Raw genomic sequence first — 19,938 nt, 5'->3', positions numbered from 1 at the left:
GATTATGAATTGATCAAATTGAGTTATATTAGGTTGTGTTGGGTGTTAAATAGGAAAGAAATAGTGACACAAATCCTAGTGTTTTTAAGGGTTCAAAAGGCCGGTCAATAAGGGATCAAAGCGCATATGCTAGAATTGTGTTAATTGTTGTGTTATGAATTGGTGTGTTAACTATTTTAATACGATTAAAGTGAATTGGGTTGTTTTATTCATAAGTATTGTTGACATGTTTTGGAAGAACAAGAAAATTTAAGATTATGTTGTGTAAAACTTAGTGGTGTAAATTTTTGGATTGATTAAAACTTTTGGGGAATTTCTTAGTAGTAGTGGTATTATTAGTATTTTAATGGACAAATTTAAGGCCAACCAAGAATTTTTAAACCATGGGTGGCCAACCATGTTGATGTAACAGGGGAAATTTTGGAATTTAGACATGTTTTGGTGTTGAAATTTTAATTATGTATAATATGATTATGGTTAGTATGTTTAGGTTGGATTATGACCATTTAAGTTGAGTGTTGATGTATGAATTCTTGTTGATGTGTTTGGGAGGAGGCATATGCAAAAATTCTTTGATATTGATGAGTTGAATTAGTGCTCACAAGTGTTTAATAAAAGGCAAGGCATAAAACATTGTTGACAAAATATTAGACATTAAAGATTGTTGATGAAAAGTTAGAAATTGAAATAATTGAAAAGAAAATGATTTGGATTTAATACATTCCATGTGTTTGAGAAATATATTTTGAATTCGAAATAATATAAGAAAATGTGAAATTTAATGCTAAATACAAGTTGAAAATATAAGTAAAACGAGAATTTAATTGAAGAAAAGAGCTAAATTGATGAAAGTAAACTTAAATTAATATTATGTAAGATGAGCCTATAATGTGGTATACATGTTGATACATGAGAGGCCACGAGAGTTGTGCCACAACAAGGAGATACTACTTGAGCTCCAACAACATATATTTGTAATATACCTTGTCATTTTTTTCCATTAATTATCATTGTATTATGTTGGAAATACCATGATATTCCATACTTAAATTATAGTTTATAGTAAATCTATTAGTTTTTCAGTGATGGGACTGATGTCCAATAATAGGCGGACAAATTAGTTTTCCAACTATGAAACTAATGCCCAATAATGAATGAAGAAATTAGTTTTTCAGTGATGGGACTGATGCCCAGTAATAGGCGGACGAATTAGTTTTCCAACGATGAGACTAATGCCTAATAATGGGTGAAGGAATTAGTTTCTAGTGATGAGACTAATGACTGTAAAAGGCATAAAGAATTAGCTTTTCCTAGGTATTGGAACTATGCCCGACATTGAGAGATGATACTAGATTTCTAGAAATTGAAATTAATACTTGGTAGCGTGGGAATGAGCTAGATTCCCAGGAGCTGAAATAATATCAATACATAGAAAAATAAAAGAATTTTTTGGTGCTAGATAATATGTGGAAAGATTGAGTTTTAGAAAACAAATTGTTTGGAAAAAATATGATTTATTAAACTTATGTCATACAAAAAACCTCAATATAGCAAGTGAACAACATAGATAAAAAGAGAGACTGGGTTGATAAATAAATTGGTATGATTAACAATGATGAGATATAACTTAAAAGACAATACTTCTTTTGTACTATTTTTTTAATGTAAATTGCGTATTATTGAGGTAATTGATATTTATAAATTATTTACAGGTATCTCATGGCATTGAGAGGGATGTTAGATATGTATAGTACATCTTTTTTTTGTTCAAAACTTACATTAAATACCCCTTGTACACTGTAATGGTCCAATGCTTAAGTGTTAATTATCATGAGGTTTATGTAATTATAAATTTAACTTAATCATGTATACTTATGTTATTGTGTCTCATGTAATTAATATGTACCTGTTTGTTTTTCCTAAATCTTATGAAAATTTGAAAGTTATTATAGAATAGGATTCTAATATAGGATGTTGTAATCATTACAGTTACTCATGTATCTATCAGAATAGGATTCTAATATAGGATGTTGTAATCATTACAGTTACTGCAATCTTCTACTGCCTCTATATAAATAGAAAGGTTGGCTAAGACACAACCCAACACATTCCATTATTCTTAACTTGGTATCAGAGCCACAAAACCCTAAAATAAATTAAACCTAATTTTCTCACAGCCTCCCAACCTCCCTTCTTCATTTGGAACAGCCACCACATACATCTTCAAATTCTGCAGCACCAGCAGTCCAGCTTTCTTCTTCTCCGACAGTGCAGCCCTCTTTTCTTGCAGCGCCTCCTCTGCTTTCCTCTACTACGTCACCGCTTGGATTCTCCTCTGCCATGGATGGTGAATGCCTCCTCTTGCAGCCCATGTTTGCTGCCTCTACTGCCGCTAGCATTATCTCCCTTTCTCACACTTATCAAGTCATCTCTCTCAAATTAACAAACACCAATTATTTATATTGGCGTATGCAAATGCTGCCTTATCTCCTAGGCCAAGGAGTTTTTAGTTTTGTTGATGGCTCCAACACATGTCCATCAACACATGTTCTTGTCCATGATGGTATCTCTCTTTAGGTAAATCCACTTTTTCAAACCTGGAAACAACAGGACCAACTAATTCTAAGTGCTCTTCTTTCCTCCCTATCTATGGAAGTTTTGCATCTTGTTGTTGGCTGTTAAAGTTCTTGTTCAGCTTGGGGCACTCTTGAGCGAGCTCTCGCTTCCACCTCCAACTCTCGTATTATGCAACTTCACGGCTCTCTTCAGGATCTTCGACAGGGTGATGAATTAGTAACTCAATTTATGCAAAAAGCGAAGGCCTTATTTGATGAATTGGCCGCTGCTGGTCGGCCAGTTTCACTTGAAGATTTTAATTTATATGTGTTTCGTGGTCTTCGGGGAGAGCTTAAAGACTTAGTTACCAGTCTTATTACCAAGGCTGAACCTTTATCATATGCAGATCTTCATAGCCATCTCTTCACACATGAATTTCTTCACAAATCTTTTACTGCCATACATGCTCCTTTGCTTCCCACACCCAGCATTCCATCTTCTGCTCTTGCTGCACAACGCCAGACTTTTGGCAATTCTAGCCGTAGTAGGGGCCACTTCAACTGTGGCTGGCGTCCCAACCAGTCCAACAGCAGAGGCAACCGATTTGCTGGCTCCATACCTGATCACCGCAGCTTCCAAAACTCCTCCTTCGGTGACAATAGGCAGGGCTCTTGGCAGCGTAATAGGGGGCAGAATCCACGCTGCCAACTGTGTCAGAATTTCAGCCATACAGCTCCCCATTGCCCTCAATTCCAGCAGCGAGGTTATGGCCAACAACCTACTGCCAACCTGGTGCAGCGCAATCTCTCCTCAATCGGTTCTGTTGATTGGTTTCTAGATACCGGTGTCAATCAACACGTCACACCTGATCTTGCCACCTTGATCGCTTCAGAACCGTACCTTGGTAATGATAATTTGCATGTTGGTGATGGTAAGGGTCTTCCTATATCTCATCTTGGTCATACAAAAATATATACACCACATCGTTCTTTCACCTTATCTAATGTTCTTCATGTTCCTGCAATCACAAAACTTCTGCTCTCTGTTCAGAAATTCTGTCTGAGTATAAAGCCCTTGCTGATGGTACCGCTGAAGTCATTTGGCTTCAATACTTGTTAATAGATTTGCAGGTTCCTTCAGTCTCTGCCCCTACCATTTGGTGTGATAATCTTGGTGCTACTTATCTCTCAGCAAATCCTATCTTCCATGCTCGTACTAAGCATGTTGAAGTGGATTATCACTTTGTTCGTGACCATGTTGCCAAGAAAGAAATTCAGATTCGTTTTATTCCCTCTCGAGATCAACTTGCTGATGTCTTCACCAAACTGCTTCCTGTTGCATCCTTTACTGTTTTTCGATTCAAGCTTCGGGTTGATCCCCCACCTTCAGCTTGAGGGGGCATATTATAGAATAAGATTCTAATATAGAATGTTGTAATCATTACATTTACTCATGTATCTATCAGAATAATTCTAATAAGAGTTTATATTCAAAATTGTATGCATATCATAAACCATAATAAAATGTGATGGATGTGATGAGACAAGATCAAGTTGGAGCCTTGAGCCAAACCCCTTTAAATCTAGAATAGTTGGACAATGAATGAAATGAGAATTGATTGAATAATGAAGTATAATAGTTTTTAGTTGATAATTTGAAATTTCCCGGTATAAAGAAGACGGTCAATATTTCAATAGATTTAAAACAAATATCTCTCTAAAAGTTGTAAAAGTCATGATAAACTAAGGAATGATTACATGTATGTATGGAGAGTGTTACATTACACATTGTTTCATTTTTTTTTAAATAGTTTGAGACGGATGACATATCATCTACTTTAATTGTAAAAAAAAAAACTAAAGACCCAATCATGGGAGTCAATATACCGCATTCTCATAATTATCCGAGATTAATTCAATATGTTGTATTATTTCTTTTAAAACAATATGCTGTCCTCAGTATTTTAAAATTATTTTTATCTGACATGCATTAAATTTTTAACTTTATATATTTTTAAAATTGAAAAAAAATAATCCATTCCGCTAAAAAAAACCTATTACTCCCCGAATCACGTTACGCCGCGGGTAAAAAACACAATCACTCCCCAAATCACGTGCTGATTATTTTCCAACAAGATTTCTCTCCCGTGCTTAGTATTTAAATGATTTTTGGCTCAGAAAAGATGCACTTGGCCATCTGTAAAACTCCCCAAATCACGTGCTGATTGCTGAGGTGTACGGTCTTATGGCACGCATTAATCTATAAACAAAGAAAATTAAAGAAAGATAAAGCCAATGGCATCCACTACCTAGGGGATCTCAAAAAGGAATGGCGTGGATTTATTGAGCAAGCACTAACCAAGCAGTGAACATAGACTTAATTATCAACACTCTCCCTGTAGAGATCTTCATCAAAAGATTCAGCAATATTACCTAAGCTCTCTCTTCTGAGGTCCCATCAACACCATGTATGATCTCATATTAGTTTCGGTTTCTACAACCATCTTGGTTATTCTTGTAGCTGTCCTGACCAAATTTTTCTACTCAATATTATGGGTTCCTTACAAAATCCAACACCACTTCTACAAACAAGGCATAGGTGGCCCTGGCTACTGTCCCATATTTGGTAACACGGCTGAGAAGCGTCGCTTAGTGAAAGAAGCTCTATCAAAGCCAATAGCTCCACCATTTCACCACAATATTCTTCATCGTGTTTTTCCAACTTACAGCGTGTGGTCTAAAATGCACGGTAAGACCTACTTATACTGGTTTGGAGCCAAGCCCAGGTTGGTTCTATCCGACCCAGCCACAATTAAAGAGGTTCTGATAAATACTGGCGGACCATTTGAGAGGATGAAGTTCGACCCCGTGACAAAGCAGCTCTTGGGAGACAAGGGACTTATGGAGCTCACGGGTGAGAAGTGGGCTGTTCACAGGAGGATCAGTAGCTCGGCCTTGAACATGGAGCAAGTTAAGGTGAGCGTATTGGTGACCCATCTTTCTTTCAGTTTAGAAAAAAAAAAAAAAAAGAAGCTCTACTTGAGCTTTTTATTTGAATCGCAAATAATACTGATCATATTTTATTTATGCAAGTTTAAGAAACTACAACTTTGTTTTAAAAAAATCTTACCAAGGCTCTGTGTTGTAGTTTTTTATAAGTTAAGCAGATGTTATTGTTGCCCACACAAATACTGAAAATAAAAACTGTATGAAGTGTTTGGTTACAGTTATTTATACGCTGCTAGTTAAGTTTATAAAAAAGCAACAATTACTTGATTACTTTTATATTAAAAATATTGTTAAAAAAACAAAATGTCAATATAAGAACAAAAGATAATTTTTTTTTTTTGTATATTAGGGTCGATATGAGTGAAGATATATAAAATTAACTAAAATAAATAAACAAAATAATACATGTCAAATGAAGAAAAAGAAAGAAAAATAGAGCTACGCGCGCTTGGATGGTTGTTTGATGAAACAAATTAATTTGCTATGAGTAAAATTAAAGTTAACGAATATTAAAAATTAAATAATAGTTTCGTTATGTAAAGTTAAAGTTAAAGTTAAATAAATAGATCATATATATTATTTATTTAAAAAGTTAAAGAATAGTTTCGTCACGTAAAATAAAAAATTAATAGTTAATTGTAGTGATTGATTGGTAAATTTCTTGCTTTAAAAGCTGAGATTTTTTTAAACAGAAGCAAAGCCTGATTATATCAAAGCTTATATCGGGTTGATAGGTAAAGCATTAGTGTGCTTTGATTTTCAACAAAACCAAACGTACCCTAATTTTAGAAGAAGAATCTGTTTGGAAAGATTAGGAAAATTGGACCGTTAAACTTTTCTGTCCTCTCTGGAAATTATTAGAAACCATTGTATAAAAGGCTTTGTTATGCCGATTGCTTCAAATCACAATGGGCAATAATCGAAGGTTTATATTCATGCGAGATAATTGAATGAGCTCGTTGGTCAAAGTTCAAACTTCAAAGTGACAAACCAAAATAAGTGATTTGCCATGCACACGACGACGACCTGATCTTTGTTTTCCTTTCAACAGGGGTGGGTGCCAAAAATTGTGGCTGGCATAACGGACATGCTTGAGAATTGGGAGGGACAAAGAGCAGGAAGAGAAGAATTCGAGATGGATGTGCACAAAGAAATGCAAAACCTCTCAGCAGATATTGTTTCTAGGACAATTTTTGGAAGTAGTTTTGAAGAAGGAACGCGTATTTTTGAGCTACAAGAAAAGCAAATGCACCTTGCCTCCCTGTATTACTCGCATGTCCCTATTCCAGGGTTCAGGTTAAATACCAAGAAACAAACCAAAATATTAATTAATCATGAGATGGTTTCTAATGATTAATTGTCAGGTTGTTAATGATGATTGATGACACAGGTTTTTGCCAACAGAAAAGAATAAAGAGCAGTGGAGACTAGACCAGGAAATTCGCGGATCAATAGAGAAGCTAATTGAGGCGGCTGCTAGCAACAGGAGAGAGGAGAAATCTCGAAACTTACTTAGCTTGTTAACTTCTTCCTATAAGAATCATGATGGTGAACAAGAGAAATTGGAGGTTGAGGAAATTATAGACGAATGCAAGACATTTTACTTCGCAGGAAAGGAGACAAGCGCTACTGTCTTAACTTGGTCATTTATCCTTCTAGCAATCCATCAAGAATGGCAAATCAAGGCCCGTGAAGAAGTAGTTGCTGTTTGCAAAGACAAGGAGCATCCAACTGCAGATATTCTTGGTGAACTTAAGATTGTGAGTTCAATTTCGTACTATAATACACCGCTCTTAGTTAATTTGCTAATTGGAATCTTATATAATTAAGAAGGGGGCAAAAATGATGGAATTATCCAATGTTAACTACTCTAAAAGGGTGATACATATACATATACATATATATATATATATATATAATTTCCTTTTATGGCCAATATTTACGAAGCTCTGGATTTGTCCAATGGTTTGTTTTTGAAACATTCATTCTCTTATTAGTCTGTTGTTGGTTCTCATTGTCTGAACAGATAAATATGATACTACACGAAGCAATTCGACTTTTACACTCCGGTCACAATGTTGGTGAGGGAGACATGCAAAGATGTTAAGCTTCAGGGCCTCCACATTCCTGCTAACACACCACTCATTTTAGCCGTGATTGCCAAATCACCATGACACAAAGATCTGGGGAGAAGACGCTGACAAGTTCAATCCTCTAAGGTTTTGCGAGCCTCGGAAGCATTCAAGCTCCTTTTTCCCATGGGGTTTAGGCCCTAGAACGTGTGTCGGACAGAAATTAGCCCTTGTTGAGATCAAACTTGTTCTAGCTGTGATCATTAGACAATTTTCGTTTGTGGTATCCCCAAAATATGTTCATGCTCCGGCCGACTTTCTAACCGTTCAGCCTCAATATGGAGCGCAGATCCTTTTTAGGAAAATCTTAAATTAAACATCGATCAGCTGGTGGATCTGGTATGTTGAAGAAAGGATATTTGGATCATGTATTATCTTAATAATACGGACTTTTATTTTTACATAAGCTCAGAACATCGTTTAGGATGAACTTGGTAATGTGGTGGCTTGTAAATCACCGGAGTTGCAGTGTTCTTAAGTGTGTACTTTCGATTTCGATTGAAGACAAGCATCTAATTAATATATAAATATTTACTATAAACCACTGCATTACTACAAGTTGAGAATTACTGAATGTCTTAGGTTTAGCCTTAGCCAACCTTTCCTATTTATATATGTAGGGCAGAATACAGTAGTAACCATAGGGATTACAACATTGGATTAATCCTACATTACATTAATATCCTATGTATAGATATACATGATATACATTCTATAATATGCCCCCTCAAGCTGAGGGTGGAGGATCGACCCGAAGCTTGAACCTGAAGGCAGTAAAGGACGCAGCGGAAAGTGGTTTGGTGAAGACATCAGCAAGTTGATCCTGAGAGGGGATAAACCGAATTTGAATTTCCTTCTTTGCTACCCGGTCACGACAAAATGATAGTTCTACCTCAACATGCTTAGTACGAGCATGAAAGATAGGATTTGCTGAGAGATAAGTAGCACCAAGATTATCACACCAAATAATAGGAGCTGAGATGGAGGGAACCTGAAGATCTCTTAACAAATATTGAAGCCAGATGACCTCAGCAGTACCATCTGCTAAGGCTTTATACTCAGCCTCAGTGGAAGAGCGAGCAACTGTACGTTGCTTGCCGGATTTCCAGGAAATCGGTGTTTGACCAAAGAAAACAAGATAACCACCCGTAGACTTGCGATCATCAATACCTCCCAGCCCAATCAGCATCTGTAAAAACCATGAAGAGCAAAGAGAGTACCTCGAGTGATATATGAAAACCATGAGAAGCCGTTCCTTTGAGATAACGGAGTATGCGTTTAACAGCAGCCCAATGAAATCTGATAGGAGCATGCATGTACTGACAGACTCTGTTAACAACAAAACATATATCTGGGCGAGTGAATGTAAGATACTGGAGAGCACCCACAATTTGACGAAACCGTGTGGGATCAGAAAATGGATGATCCGGCTGTTGATAGAGCAAGTTTTAGAGGAGAAAACTGGAGTGTCAACCGGTTTGCAGGAAGTCATACCAGCCCGAGTGAGGATGTCAAGAATATATTTTGTTGGCGCAACATCAGACCCATACCTGTAGACTGAACTTCAATACCTAGAAAGTAGTGAAACATCACCTAAGTCACGTAGCTTGAATTCAGATCTTAGTAACTGGACTAGATGATGGAGCATGGCAGAGTCTGCTGCTGTAAGCAGAATAATCAATCAACATAGACGAGAAGATAGAAGATATTAGTGCCATCAGATAAGATAAACAGGGAAGTGTCAACCTTGGCAACGCAAGGAAACCAATAGAGAGTAAAAAATCACTCAGACGAGTGTACCATGCCCTTGGTGCCTGTTTTAAACCATATAGTGACTTGTGCAACCTGCACACATGAGATGGAAGAGTAGAATCAACAAAACCTGGAGGTTGTTTCATGTAGACCTCTTCAGTAAGAACACCATTGAGAAAAGCATTATGAATATCAAGCTGATGGATCTTCCAATTGCGGGAAACTGCAATGGAAAAGACTAATCTGACGGTGGCCTGCTTAATAAAGCTGTCCGGCTGAAAGTTTCAGAATAATCAATGCCTTCCTGTTGAGTAAAGCCTCTAGCAAACTAGACGGGCTTTTATAACGTTCGATGCTGCCATCAATACGACGTTTGATACGATATACCATCGGCTGCCCACAACATTCATCGATGATGAAAGGGCACTAGAGACCAAGTATGATTGGATCGTAAAGCCTTGATCTCATCACACATGGCATCATGCAAAGCCATATACTTATCTGCATCAGAAAAGGCAACAGGTTTAGAGGAGGGAGAGAGCAATACCCGTGAAACAGCTGCAGTAGAGGCAGCAGAGGACACCATATAGGCATGTTTTGGCTGTCGTGATCGAAAGGATCATAGGGTGTCGGTTGAGAACTGGCTGTGACGCAGGTGGAGGAGGCATGACAGAGGTGTCATGATGCAACGGATAGGCGGAGAGATCCACCACCAGATTAGTCCAGGAGAAGAATCCGGTGAAGAAGCTGCCGCAAGGGGAGAGCTGGCAGTAGAGGCAGAGTCGGCAGAAGCCGAATTGGTGGCAGAAAAAAGAGGAGCTGAAGACGAGCCAGAGGATCTCCCACTATGCGCAAGAACTCCGTGCTGGAGAACAGGAAACACTGAGCTGCAACCTGGAGCTGCAACAATATGGTTAGATAAAGATGCATGGGGTGATCGGCAAGGGAAATATGGGGCTTGTGGTGCTTGAGTCGGCAGTAAGGTAGGGCAGAGGTAGAGGCGGGTGGGGATGGATTTTGAGCTGTAAACAATGGTGAGAGGTTGAGATTTGGGAGGATGGTAATAGGGGGATGGTGTATGGGTTTGAGAGGGAACCTGTGCAATCTGTTCAGATTTATCAAACGGAAAAACATTTTCATGAAAACGAACATGACGGGAGATATACATGCGATGAGATTCAATATCAAAACATCGATAACCAAGGTGAGAGGGACTGTAGCAAAAAAATATACAAGGAGAAGACCGAAAATCTAATTTGTGATTATTATAGGGACGCAAGAAAGGAAAACATAGACATCCAAAAGTACGTAAAAATTGATAATCAGGAGACCGTTGAAACAAACAATCAAAAGGAGATCGATTATCAAGAACAGAAGTAGGCATACGATTAATGAGATAAACCGAAGTATCAAATGCATAATTCCAAAAACGAAAAGGAGCTTTACATTGACCTAGAAGAGTAAGACCGGTTTCCACAATATGCCTATGACGTCTTTCTACCATTCCATTTTGTTCGTGAGTATGTGGACATATCAGACGATGATGAATACCAACAGTTTGGAAGAAAGTGGAGAGTTTGCGATATTCACCGCCCCAATCAGTTTGAACAGATTTTATTTTTAAAGAAAACTGACGTTCGACAAGAGTTTGAAATTCATGAAAGATAGAGTAAACATCAGATTTTGCAACAATTGGATAATACCATATATATTTTGTGTGCGCATCAACAAATATAACAAAATAACGATAACCATCCGAAGAAAAAAGGGGAGCAGGACCCCACACATCACTAAAAATTAATTCAAGCGGAGCAGAAGTTTTGTGACCAGTAGGTCGTAAAGACAAACGTGACGATTTTCCTAAAGGACAACTTTGGCATTGAAAATTAAGACTTTTGTTGTTACACATGATCTTATTTTTCGAGACTAAAAATTTAAAAATACGGGAGGTAGGATGACCTAGGCGACGGTGCCACAAATCAGCAGAGGCAGAGGTGCAAGAAGACCAATAGGCTTGAGGAGTTGACATGACAGAAGACCTGAACTTGGATAAAGTATAGAGACCATCTTTACTCTGACCTGAGAGAAGGACTTCATTGGTGTTGAGATCCTTGACATAAAACAGAAAAGGGTGAAATTCAAAATAAACATGATTATCGAGACAAAATTTTTGAACAGAAAGCAGAGGTTTCGTGATTGCAGGAACATGTAGAACATTAGATAAAGTGAATGAACGATGTGGGTTATATATTTTTGTATGGCTAATATTAGATATGGAAAGTCCCTTACCATCACCAACATGCAAATTATCATTACCATTGTATGGTTCTGAAGCAGTCAAGGTTGCAAGGTCGGGTGTGACGTGTTGGTTTGCACCGGTGTCCGGAAACCATTCAGCAGCAGAGGTAGAATTATTGAATGCCAAATTGGCACTGTGTTGCGGGCCATGACTGCGTTGCTGAAGTTGGGAACACTGAGGAGCAGTGTGTCCATAATTGTTGCATAGCTGACAGCGGGAATTTGAGCCTCGGCGCTGCCAATTTCCTTTGCCAGCTGCTGTGCCTATTTTCGGTGCCATATAGAGGAGCAGAATTATAATTAGTTGGAGGGTTACGAAAATTAGACCTGTAGGAATTATTTCGGTTTCCTCGGTGAGAAGGAGAACGCCAGCTGCCACGCCCCTATGTCTTCCAAACTGAGCAGAATTGTAGCGTTGAGACAGTAGTGCTGAAGGTGGCGTGGGCAGCAGTGGTTGGTTGGCGTTGGCAGCAGATCCCATAGACAAATGAGAGGTTTTATGAATAAATTCATGAGTTAGTAGATGACTAAGCAAATCTGCATATGGTAGAGGATCCGCCCTTGTAATAAGACTTGTTACTAAGTCCTTAAATTCTCCGCGAAGGCCACGAAATATATAGAGATTAAAATCGGTTAGCGAGATAGGCCGGCCAGCAGCTGCTAGCTCATCAAATAAAGTCTTAGCTTTTTGCAAAAAATGAGTTACCGAATCATCACCTTGTCGAAGTTCTTGAAGGGAACCATGTAATTGCATAATACGGGAATTGGATGTAGAGGCTAGAGCTTGCTCAAGTGTGAGCCAGACAGAACATGAGGTTGGACAATCAACAACAAGATGAAGAACTTCCATGGACAGCGAAGAGAGCAAGGCACTTAGAATTAATTGATCCTGTTGTTTCCAACGAAGAAAGGATTGAGATACCTGAAGAGTAGCACCATCGGCAGCAGGAATATGTGGAGAGGGGTAGGAGTTTGAACCATCAACAAAGCCGAAAACTCCTTGGCCTAAGAGGTATGGTTTCATCTGCATTCGCCAATACAAGTAATTGGTATTCGTTAATTTCATAGAGATGACCTGATGGGTGTGTGAGAGGGACACAATTGCTACGGCAGAGGCAGAGGCTGCTGTAATTTCAGCAGACGAAGATGGCAGCAGAGGAGCATTGTCCGGATTGAGCAGAGGAGGATTGTCCGGATTGAGAAGAGCATGGCCAATATTAGTGTGCTGTGGCCACTGCATAATTGAGGCTGAAGAAAAGAGCTGTCCTGCGGCTGAAGAAGAAAATTATAGCGAAGGAGGTGGGACAACAGGGGCTGCTGCAGAGGAGGAGAAGGCTGCCGGCTGAGAAGAATCCATTGTTGTAGAGAAAGAGAAGGCTGCCGGCTAAGTGTTTTAATTTAACCTAGCTCTGATACCAAGTTGAGAATTACTGAATGTCTTAGGTTTAGCCTTAGCCAACCTTTCCTATTTATATATGTAGGGCAGAATACAGTAGTAACCATAGGGATTACAACATTGGATTAATCCTACATTACATTAATATCCTATGTATAGATATACATGATATACATTCTATAATACTACACAACCTAGACCTAATTGTGAAATCCAATTTGAAATTTGATTATGAATTCTGCATCAATTTAAGATTTTGTAAGTTATGGTTCTTGAGTGAAAATTAAAGGAATTGCAGAATTTGTTAGAATGAGTTAATGAAACTATTATAAGTTTTTTTGAACATGAAAATCATGCAAAATTACTAGAGAAAAATCAATGACCGAAGGATATCAGTAGCCGACCATATAAGGGTTGAATGGGAGGAAAAAAATTTATAAATTTGTACTTGATAAACCTTGTAATATGTGTTATCATGTTAACAATGAGTAAATGAGACAAATCATTACAAGGAAAGGAGAAGGTGACCTTAGTCCACTTAATTTTGCATGTTATATGTTAATGATGCATGAATTATGTTAATGAGTAAATGAGAATATATTGAGGGGAGGGAGGATAATTTTTTTGCATGTTATATGTTAATGATGCATGAATTAGTTGTATTAGGAAGCATACAACATGCAAAAAATACGGTTTAGGGTTTAGGGTTTTTGGGTTTTTGGGTTTAGGGTTTTTGGGTTTTTGGGTTTGGGGTTTCGGGTTTAAGGGTTTCGGGTTTCGGGTCTAAGGGTTTGGGGTTTCGGGTTTCGGGTTTAGGGGTTAGGGGTTAGGGTTTTAGGGTTTCGGGTTTCGGGTTTCGGGTTTTAGGGTTTTAGGGTTTATGGTTTCGGGTATAGGGTTTTAGGGTTTTAGGGTTTAGGGTATAGGGTTTTAGGGTATAGGGTTTTAGGGTTTTAGGGTTTCGGGTTTAGGGTTTTAAGGTTTTAGGGTTTAGGGTTTTAGGGTTTAAAAAAGGGTTTAGGGTTTAGTGTATGGGGTTTTAGGGTTTAGGGTTTAGGGTTTAGAGTTTGGGTTGGGGTTTGGGGTTCGGGGTTTAGGGTTTAGGGTTTAGGGTTTAGGGTTTAGGGTCTAAGGGTTTGGGGTTTCGGGTTTCGGGTTTAGGGGTTACATAGTTGAAGTATAATAGATTTTAGTTGATAATTTGAAATTTCCCGGTATAAAGAAGACGGTCAATATTTCAATAGATTTAAAACAAATATCTCTCTAAAAGTTGTAAAAGTCATGATAAACTAAGGAATGATTACATGTATGTATGGAGAGTGTTACATTACACATTGTTTCATTTTTTTTTAAATAGTTTGAGACGGATGACATATCATCTACTTTAATTGTAAAAAAAAAAACTAAAGACCCAATCATGGGAGTCAATATACCGCATTCTCATAATTATCCGAGATTAATTCAATATGTTGTATTATTTCTTTTAAAACAATATGCTGTCCTCAATATTTTAAAATTATTTTTATCTGACATGCATTAAATTTTTAACTTTATATATTTTTTAAAATTGAAAAAAATAATCCATTCCGCTAAAAAAACCTATTACTCCCCGAATCACGTTACGCCGCGGGTAAAAAACACAATCACTCCCCAAATCACGTGCTGATTATTTTCCAACAAGATTCTCTCCCGTGCTTAGTATTTAAATGATTTTTGGCTCAGAAAAGATGCACTTGGCCATCTGTAAAACTCCCCAAATCACGTGCTGATTGCTGAGGTGTACGGTCTTATGGCACGCATTAATCTATAAACAAAGAAAATTAAAGAAAGATAAAGCCAATGGCATCCACTACCTAGGGGATCTCAAAAAGGAATGGCGTGGATTTATTGAGCAAGCACTAACCAAGCAGTGAACATAGACTTAATTATCAACACTCTCCCTGTAGAGATCTTCATCAAAAGATTCAGCAATATTACCTAAGCTCTCTCTTCTGAGGTCCCATCAACACCATGTATGATCTCATATTAGTTTCGGTTTCTACAACCATCTTGGTTATTCTTGTAGCTGTCCTGACCAAATTTTTCTACTCAATATTATGGGTTCCTTACAAAATCCAACACCACTTCTACAAACAAGGCATAGGTGGCCCTGGCTACTGTCCCATATTTGGTAACACGGCTGAGAAGCGTCGCTTAGTGAAAGAAGCTCTATCAAAGCCAATAGCTCCACCATTTCACCACAATATTCTTCATCGTGTTTTTCCAACTTACAGCGTGTGGGTCTAAAATGCACGGTAAGACCTACTTATACTGGTTTGGAGCCAAGCCCAGGTTGGTTTCTATCCGACCCAGCCACAATTAAAGAGGTTCTGATAAATACTGGCGGACCATTTGAGAGGATGAAGTTCGACCCCGTGACAAAGCAGCTCTTGGGAGACAAGGGACTTATGGAGCTCACGGGTGAGAAGTGGGCTGTTCACAGGAGGATCAGTAGCTCGGCCTTGAACATGGAGCAAGTTAAGGTGAGCGTATTGGTGACCCATCTTTCTTTCAGTTTAGAAAAAAAAAAAAAAAAGAAGCTCTACTTGAGCTTTTTATTTGAATCGCAAATAATACTGATCATATTTTATTTATGCAAGTTTAAGAAACTACAACTTTGTTTTAAAAAAATCTTACCAAGGCTCTGTGTTGTAGTTTTTTATAAGTTAAGCAGATGTTATTGTTGCCCACACAAATACTGAAAATAAAAACTGTATGAAGTGTTTGGTTACAGTTATTTATACGCTGCTAGTTAAGTTTATAAAAAAGCAACAATTACTTGATTACTTTTATATTAAAAATATTGTTTAAAAAACAAAATGTCAATATAAGAACAAAAGATAATTTTTTTTTTTTTGTATATTAGGGTCGATATGAGTGAAGATATATAAAATTAACTAAAATAAATAAACAAAATAATACATGTCAAATGAAGAAAAAGAAAGAAAAATAGAGCTACGCGCGCTTGGATGGTTGTTTGATGAAACAAATTAATTTGCTATGAGTAAAATTAAAGTTAACGAATATTAAAAATTAAATAATAGTTTCGTTATGTAAAGTTAAAGTTAAAGTTAAAGTTAAATAAATAGATCATATATATTTATTTAAAAAGTTAAAGAATAGTTTCGTCACGTAAAATAAAAAATTAATAGTTAATTGTAGTGATTGATTGGTAATTTCTTGCTTTTAAAAGCTGAGATTTTTTTAAACAGAAGCAAAGCCTGATTATATCAAAGCTTATATCGGGTTGATAGGTAAAGCATTAGTGTGCTTTGATTTTCAACAAAACCAAACGTACCCTAATTTTAGAAGAAGAATCTGTTTGGAAAGATTAGGAAAATTGGACCGTTAAACTTTTCTGTCCTCTCTGGAAATTATTAGAAACCATTGTATAAAAGGCTTTGTTATGCCGATTGCTTCAAATCACAATGGGCAAGAATCGAAGGTTTATATTCATGCGAGATAATTGAATGAGCTCGTTGGTCAAAGTTCAAACTTCAAAGTGACAAACCAAAATAAGTGATTTGCCATGCACACGACGACGACCTGATCTTTGTTTTCCTTTCAACAGGGGTGGGTGCCAAAAATTGTGGCTGGCATAACGGACATGCTTGAGAATTGGGAGGGACAAAGAGCAGGAAGAGAAGAATTCGAGATGGATGTGCACAAAGAAATGCAAAACCTCTCAGCAGATATTGTTTCCAGGACAATTTTTGGAAGTAGTTTTGAAGAAGGAACGCGTATTTTTGAGCTACAAGAAAAGCAAATGCACCTTGCCTCCCTGTATTACTCGCATGTCCCTATTCCAGGGTTCAGGTTAAATACCAAGAAACAAACCAAAATATTAATTAATCATGAGATGGTTTCTAATGATTAATTGTCAGGTTGTTAATGATGATTGATGACACAGGTTTTTGCCAACAGAAAAGAATAAAGAGCAGTGGAGACTAGACCAGGAAATTCGCGGATCAATAGAGAAGCTAATTGAGGCGGCTGCTAGCAACAGGAGAGAGGAGAAATCTCGAAACTTACTTAGCTTGTTAACTTCTTCCTATAAGAATCATGATGGTGAACAAGAGAAATTGGAGGTTGAGGAAATTATAGACGAATGCAAGACATTTTACTTCGCAGGAAAGGAGACAAGCGCTACTGTCTTAACTTGGTCATTTATCCTTCTAGCAATCCATCAAGAATGGCAAATCAAGGCCCGTGAAGAAGTAGTTGCTGTTTGCAAAGACAAGGAGCATCCAACTGCAGATATTCTTGGTGAACTTAAGATTGTGAGTTCAATTTCGTACTATAATACACCGCTCTTAGTTAATTTGCTAATTGAATCTTATATAATTAAGAAGGGGGCAAAAATGATGGAATTATCCAATGTTAACTACTCTAAAAGGGTGATACATATACATATACATATATATATATATATATAATTTCCTTTTTATGGCCAATATTTACGAAGCTCTGGATTTGTCCAATGGTTTGTTTTTGAAACATTCATTCTCTTATTAGTCTGTTGTTGGTTCTCATTGTCTGAACAGATAAATATGATACTACACGAAGCAATTCGACTTTACACTCCGGTCACAATGTTGGTGAGGGAGACATGCAAAGATGTTAAGCTTCAGGGCCTCCACATTCCTGCTAACACACCACTCATTTTAGCCGTGATTGCAAATCACCATGACACAAAGATCTGGGGAGAAGACGCTGACAAGTTCAATCCTCTAAGGTTTTGCGAGCCTCGGAAGCATTCAAGCTCCTTTTTCCCATGGGGTTTAGGCCCTAGAACGTGTGTCGGACAGAAATTAGCCCTTGTTGAGATCAAACTTGTTCTAGCTGTGATCATTAGACAATTTTCGTTTGTGGTATCCCCAAAATATGTTCATGCTCCGGCCGACTTTCTAACCGTTCAGCCTCAATATGGAGCGCAGATCCTTTTTAGGAAAATCTTAAATTAAACATCGATCAGCTGGTGGATCTGGTATGTTGAAGAAAGGATATTTGGATCATGTATTATCTTAATAATACGGACTTTTATTTTTACATAAGCTCAGAACATCGTTTAGGATGAACTTGGTAATGTGGTGGCTTGTAAATCACCGGAGTTGCAGTGTTCTTAAGTGTGTACTTTCGATTTCGATTGAAGACAAGCATCTAATTAATATATAAATATATTTACTATAAACCACTGCATTACTACAAGTTGAGAATTACTGAATGTCTTAGGTTTAGCCTTAGCCAACCTTTCCTATTTATATATGTAGGGCAGAATACAGTAGTAACCATAGGGATTACAACATTGGATTAATCCTACATTACATTAATATCCTATGTATAGATATACATGATATACATTCTATAATATGCCCCCTCAAGCTGAGGGTGGAGGATCGACCCGAAGCTTGAACCTGAAGGCAGTAAAGGACGCAGCGGAAAGTGGTTTGGTGAAGACATCAGCAAGTTGATCCTGAGAGGGGATAAACCGAATTTGAATTTCCTTCTTTGCTACCCGGTCACGGACAAAATGATAGTCTACCTCAACATGCTTAGTACGAGCATGAAAGATAGGATTTGCTGAGAGATAAGTAGCACCAAGATTATCACACCAAATAATAGGAGCTGAGATGGAGGGAACCTGAAGATCTCTTAACAAATATTGAAGCCAGATGACCTCAGCAGTACCATCTGCTAAGGCTTTATACTCAGCCTCAGTGGAAGAGCGAGCAACTGTACGTTGCTTGCCGGATTTCCAGGAAATCGGTGTTTGACCAAAGAAAACAAGATAACCACCCGTAGACTTGCGATCATCAATACTCCCAGCCCAATCAGCATCTGTAAAACCATGAAGAGCAAAGGAGGTACCTCGAGTGATATGAAAACCATGAGAAGCCGTTCCTTTGAGATAACGGAGTATGCGTTTAACAGCAGCCCAATGGAAATCTGTAGGAGCATGCATGTACTGACAGACTCTGTTAACAACAAAACATATATCTGGGCGAGTGAATGTAAGATACTGGAGAGCACCCACAATTTGACGAAACCGTGTGGGATCAGAAAATGGATGATCCGGCGTGTAGAGCAAGTTTAGAGGGAGAAACTGGAGTGTCAACCGGTTTGCAGGAAGTCATACCAGCCCGAGTGAGGATGTCAAGAATATATTTTTGTTGGCGCAACATCAGACCCATACCTGTAGACTGAACTTCAATACCTAGAAAGTAGTGAACATCACCTAAGTCACGTAGCTTGAATTCAGATCTTTAGTAACTGGACTAGATGATGGAGCATGGCAGAGTTGCTGCCTGTAAGCAGAATATCATCAACATAGACGAGAAGATAGAAGATATTTAGTGCCATCAGATAAGATAAACAGGGGAAGTTGTCAACCTTGGACGCAAGGAAACCAATAGAGAGTAAAAAATCACTCAGACGAGTGTACCATGCCCTTGGTGCTGTTTTAAACCATATAGTGACTTGTGCAACCTGCACACATGAGATGGAAGAGTAGAATCAACAAAAACCTGGAGGTTGTTTCATGTAGACCTCTTCAGTAAGAACACCATTGAGAAAAGCATTATGAATATCAAGCTGATGGATCTTCCAATTGCGGGAAACTGCAATGGAAAAGACTAATCTGACGGTGGCCTGCTTAATAACTGGGCTTGAAAGTTTCAGAATAATCAATGCCTTCCTGTTGAGTAAAGCCTCTAGCAACTAGACGGGCTTTATAACGTTCGATGCTGCCATCAATACG

At 37.9% G+C, this 19,938-nt stretch overlaps 2 protein-coding genes across 2 annotated transcripts; both read left to right on the top strand.

Annotated features, from left to right (window-relative positions):
* The first annotated feature begins 4,866 nt into the window (after positions 1-4,866).
* On the top strand, positions 4,867-7,723 carry LOC118056218 (cytochrome P450 734A1-like). The gene is made up of 4 exons (XM_035068371.2): positions 4,867-5,531; positions 6,616-6,860; positions 6,955-7,324; positions 7,591-7,723. The coding sequence occupies exons 1-4, from the start codon at positions 5,022-5,024 to the stop codon at positions 7,669-7,671; spliced, it is 1,206 nt and encodes a 401-aa protein (XP_034924262.1). The 5' UTR covers positions 4,867-5,021; the 3' UTR covers positions 7,672-7,723.
* Positions 7,724-15,487: 7,764 nt separating this feature from the next.
* On the top strand, positions 15,488-18,239 carry LOC118056217 (cytochrome P450 734A1-like). Its single transcript, XM_035068370.2, has 4 exons — positions 15,488-15,664; positions 16,753-16,997; positions 17,092-17,461; positions 17,726-18,239. The coding sequence occupies exons 1-4, from the start codon at positions 15,542-15,544 to the stop codon at positions 18,143-18,145; spliced, it is 1,158 nt and encodes a 385-aa protein (XP_034924261.1). The 5' UTR covers positions 15,488-15,541; the 3' UTR covers positions 18,146-18,239.
* Positions 18,240-19,938: the final 1,699 nt, after the last annotated feature.

This window comes from Populus alba, chromosome 2 (genome assembly GCF_005239225.2).
Source record: "Populus alba chromosome 2, ASM523922v2, whole genome shotgun sequence".
Taxonomy (NCBI): Eukaryota; Viridiplantae; Streptophyta; class Magnoliopsida; order Malpighiales; family Salicaceae; genus Populus; species Populus alba.
This window is presented reverse-complemented; position numbering and strand designations above follow the sequence as displayed.

Excerpts from the sequence above, each read along its gene's own strand:
- LOC118056217 (XM_035068370.2), top strand. The coding sequence starts at position 15,542 with ATGAAGTTCGACCCCGTGACAAAGCAGCTCTTGGGAGACAAGGGACTT. Across the intron at positions 16,998-17,091 it reads GTCCCTATTCCAGGGTTCAG|GTTTTTGCCAACAGAAAAGA; the intron begins GTTAAATACCAA and ends TTGATGACACAG. Across the intron at positions 17,462-17,725 it reads TTCTTGGTGAACTTAAGATT|ATAAATATGATACTACACGA; the intron begins GTGAGTTCAATT and ends TTGTCTGAACAG.
- LOC118056218 (XM_035068371.2), top strand. The coding sequence starts at position 5,022 with ATGTATGATCTCATATTAGTTTCGGTTTCTACAACCATCTTGGTTATT. Across the intron at positions 5,532-6,615 it reads TGAACATGGAGCAAGTTAAG|GGGTGGGTGCCAAAAATTGT; the intron begins GTGAGCGTATTG and ends TCCTTTCAACAG. Across the intron at positions 7,325-7,590 it reads TTCTTGGTGAACTTAAGATT|ATAAATATGATACTACACGA; the intron begins GTGAGTTCAATT and ends TTGTCTGAACAG.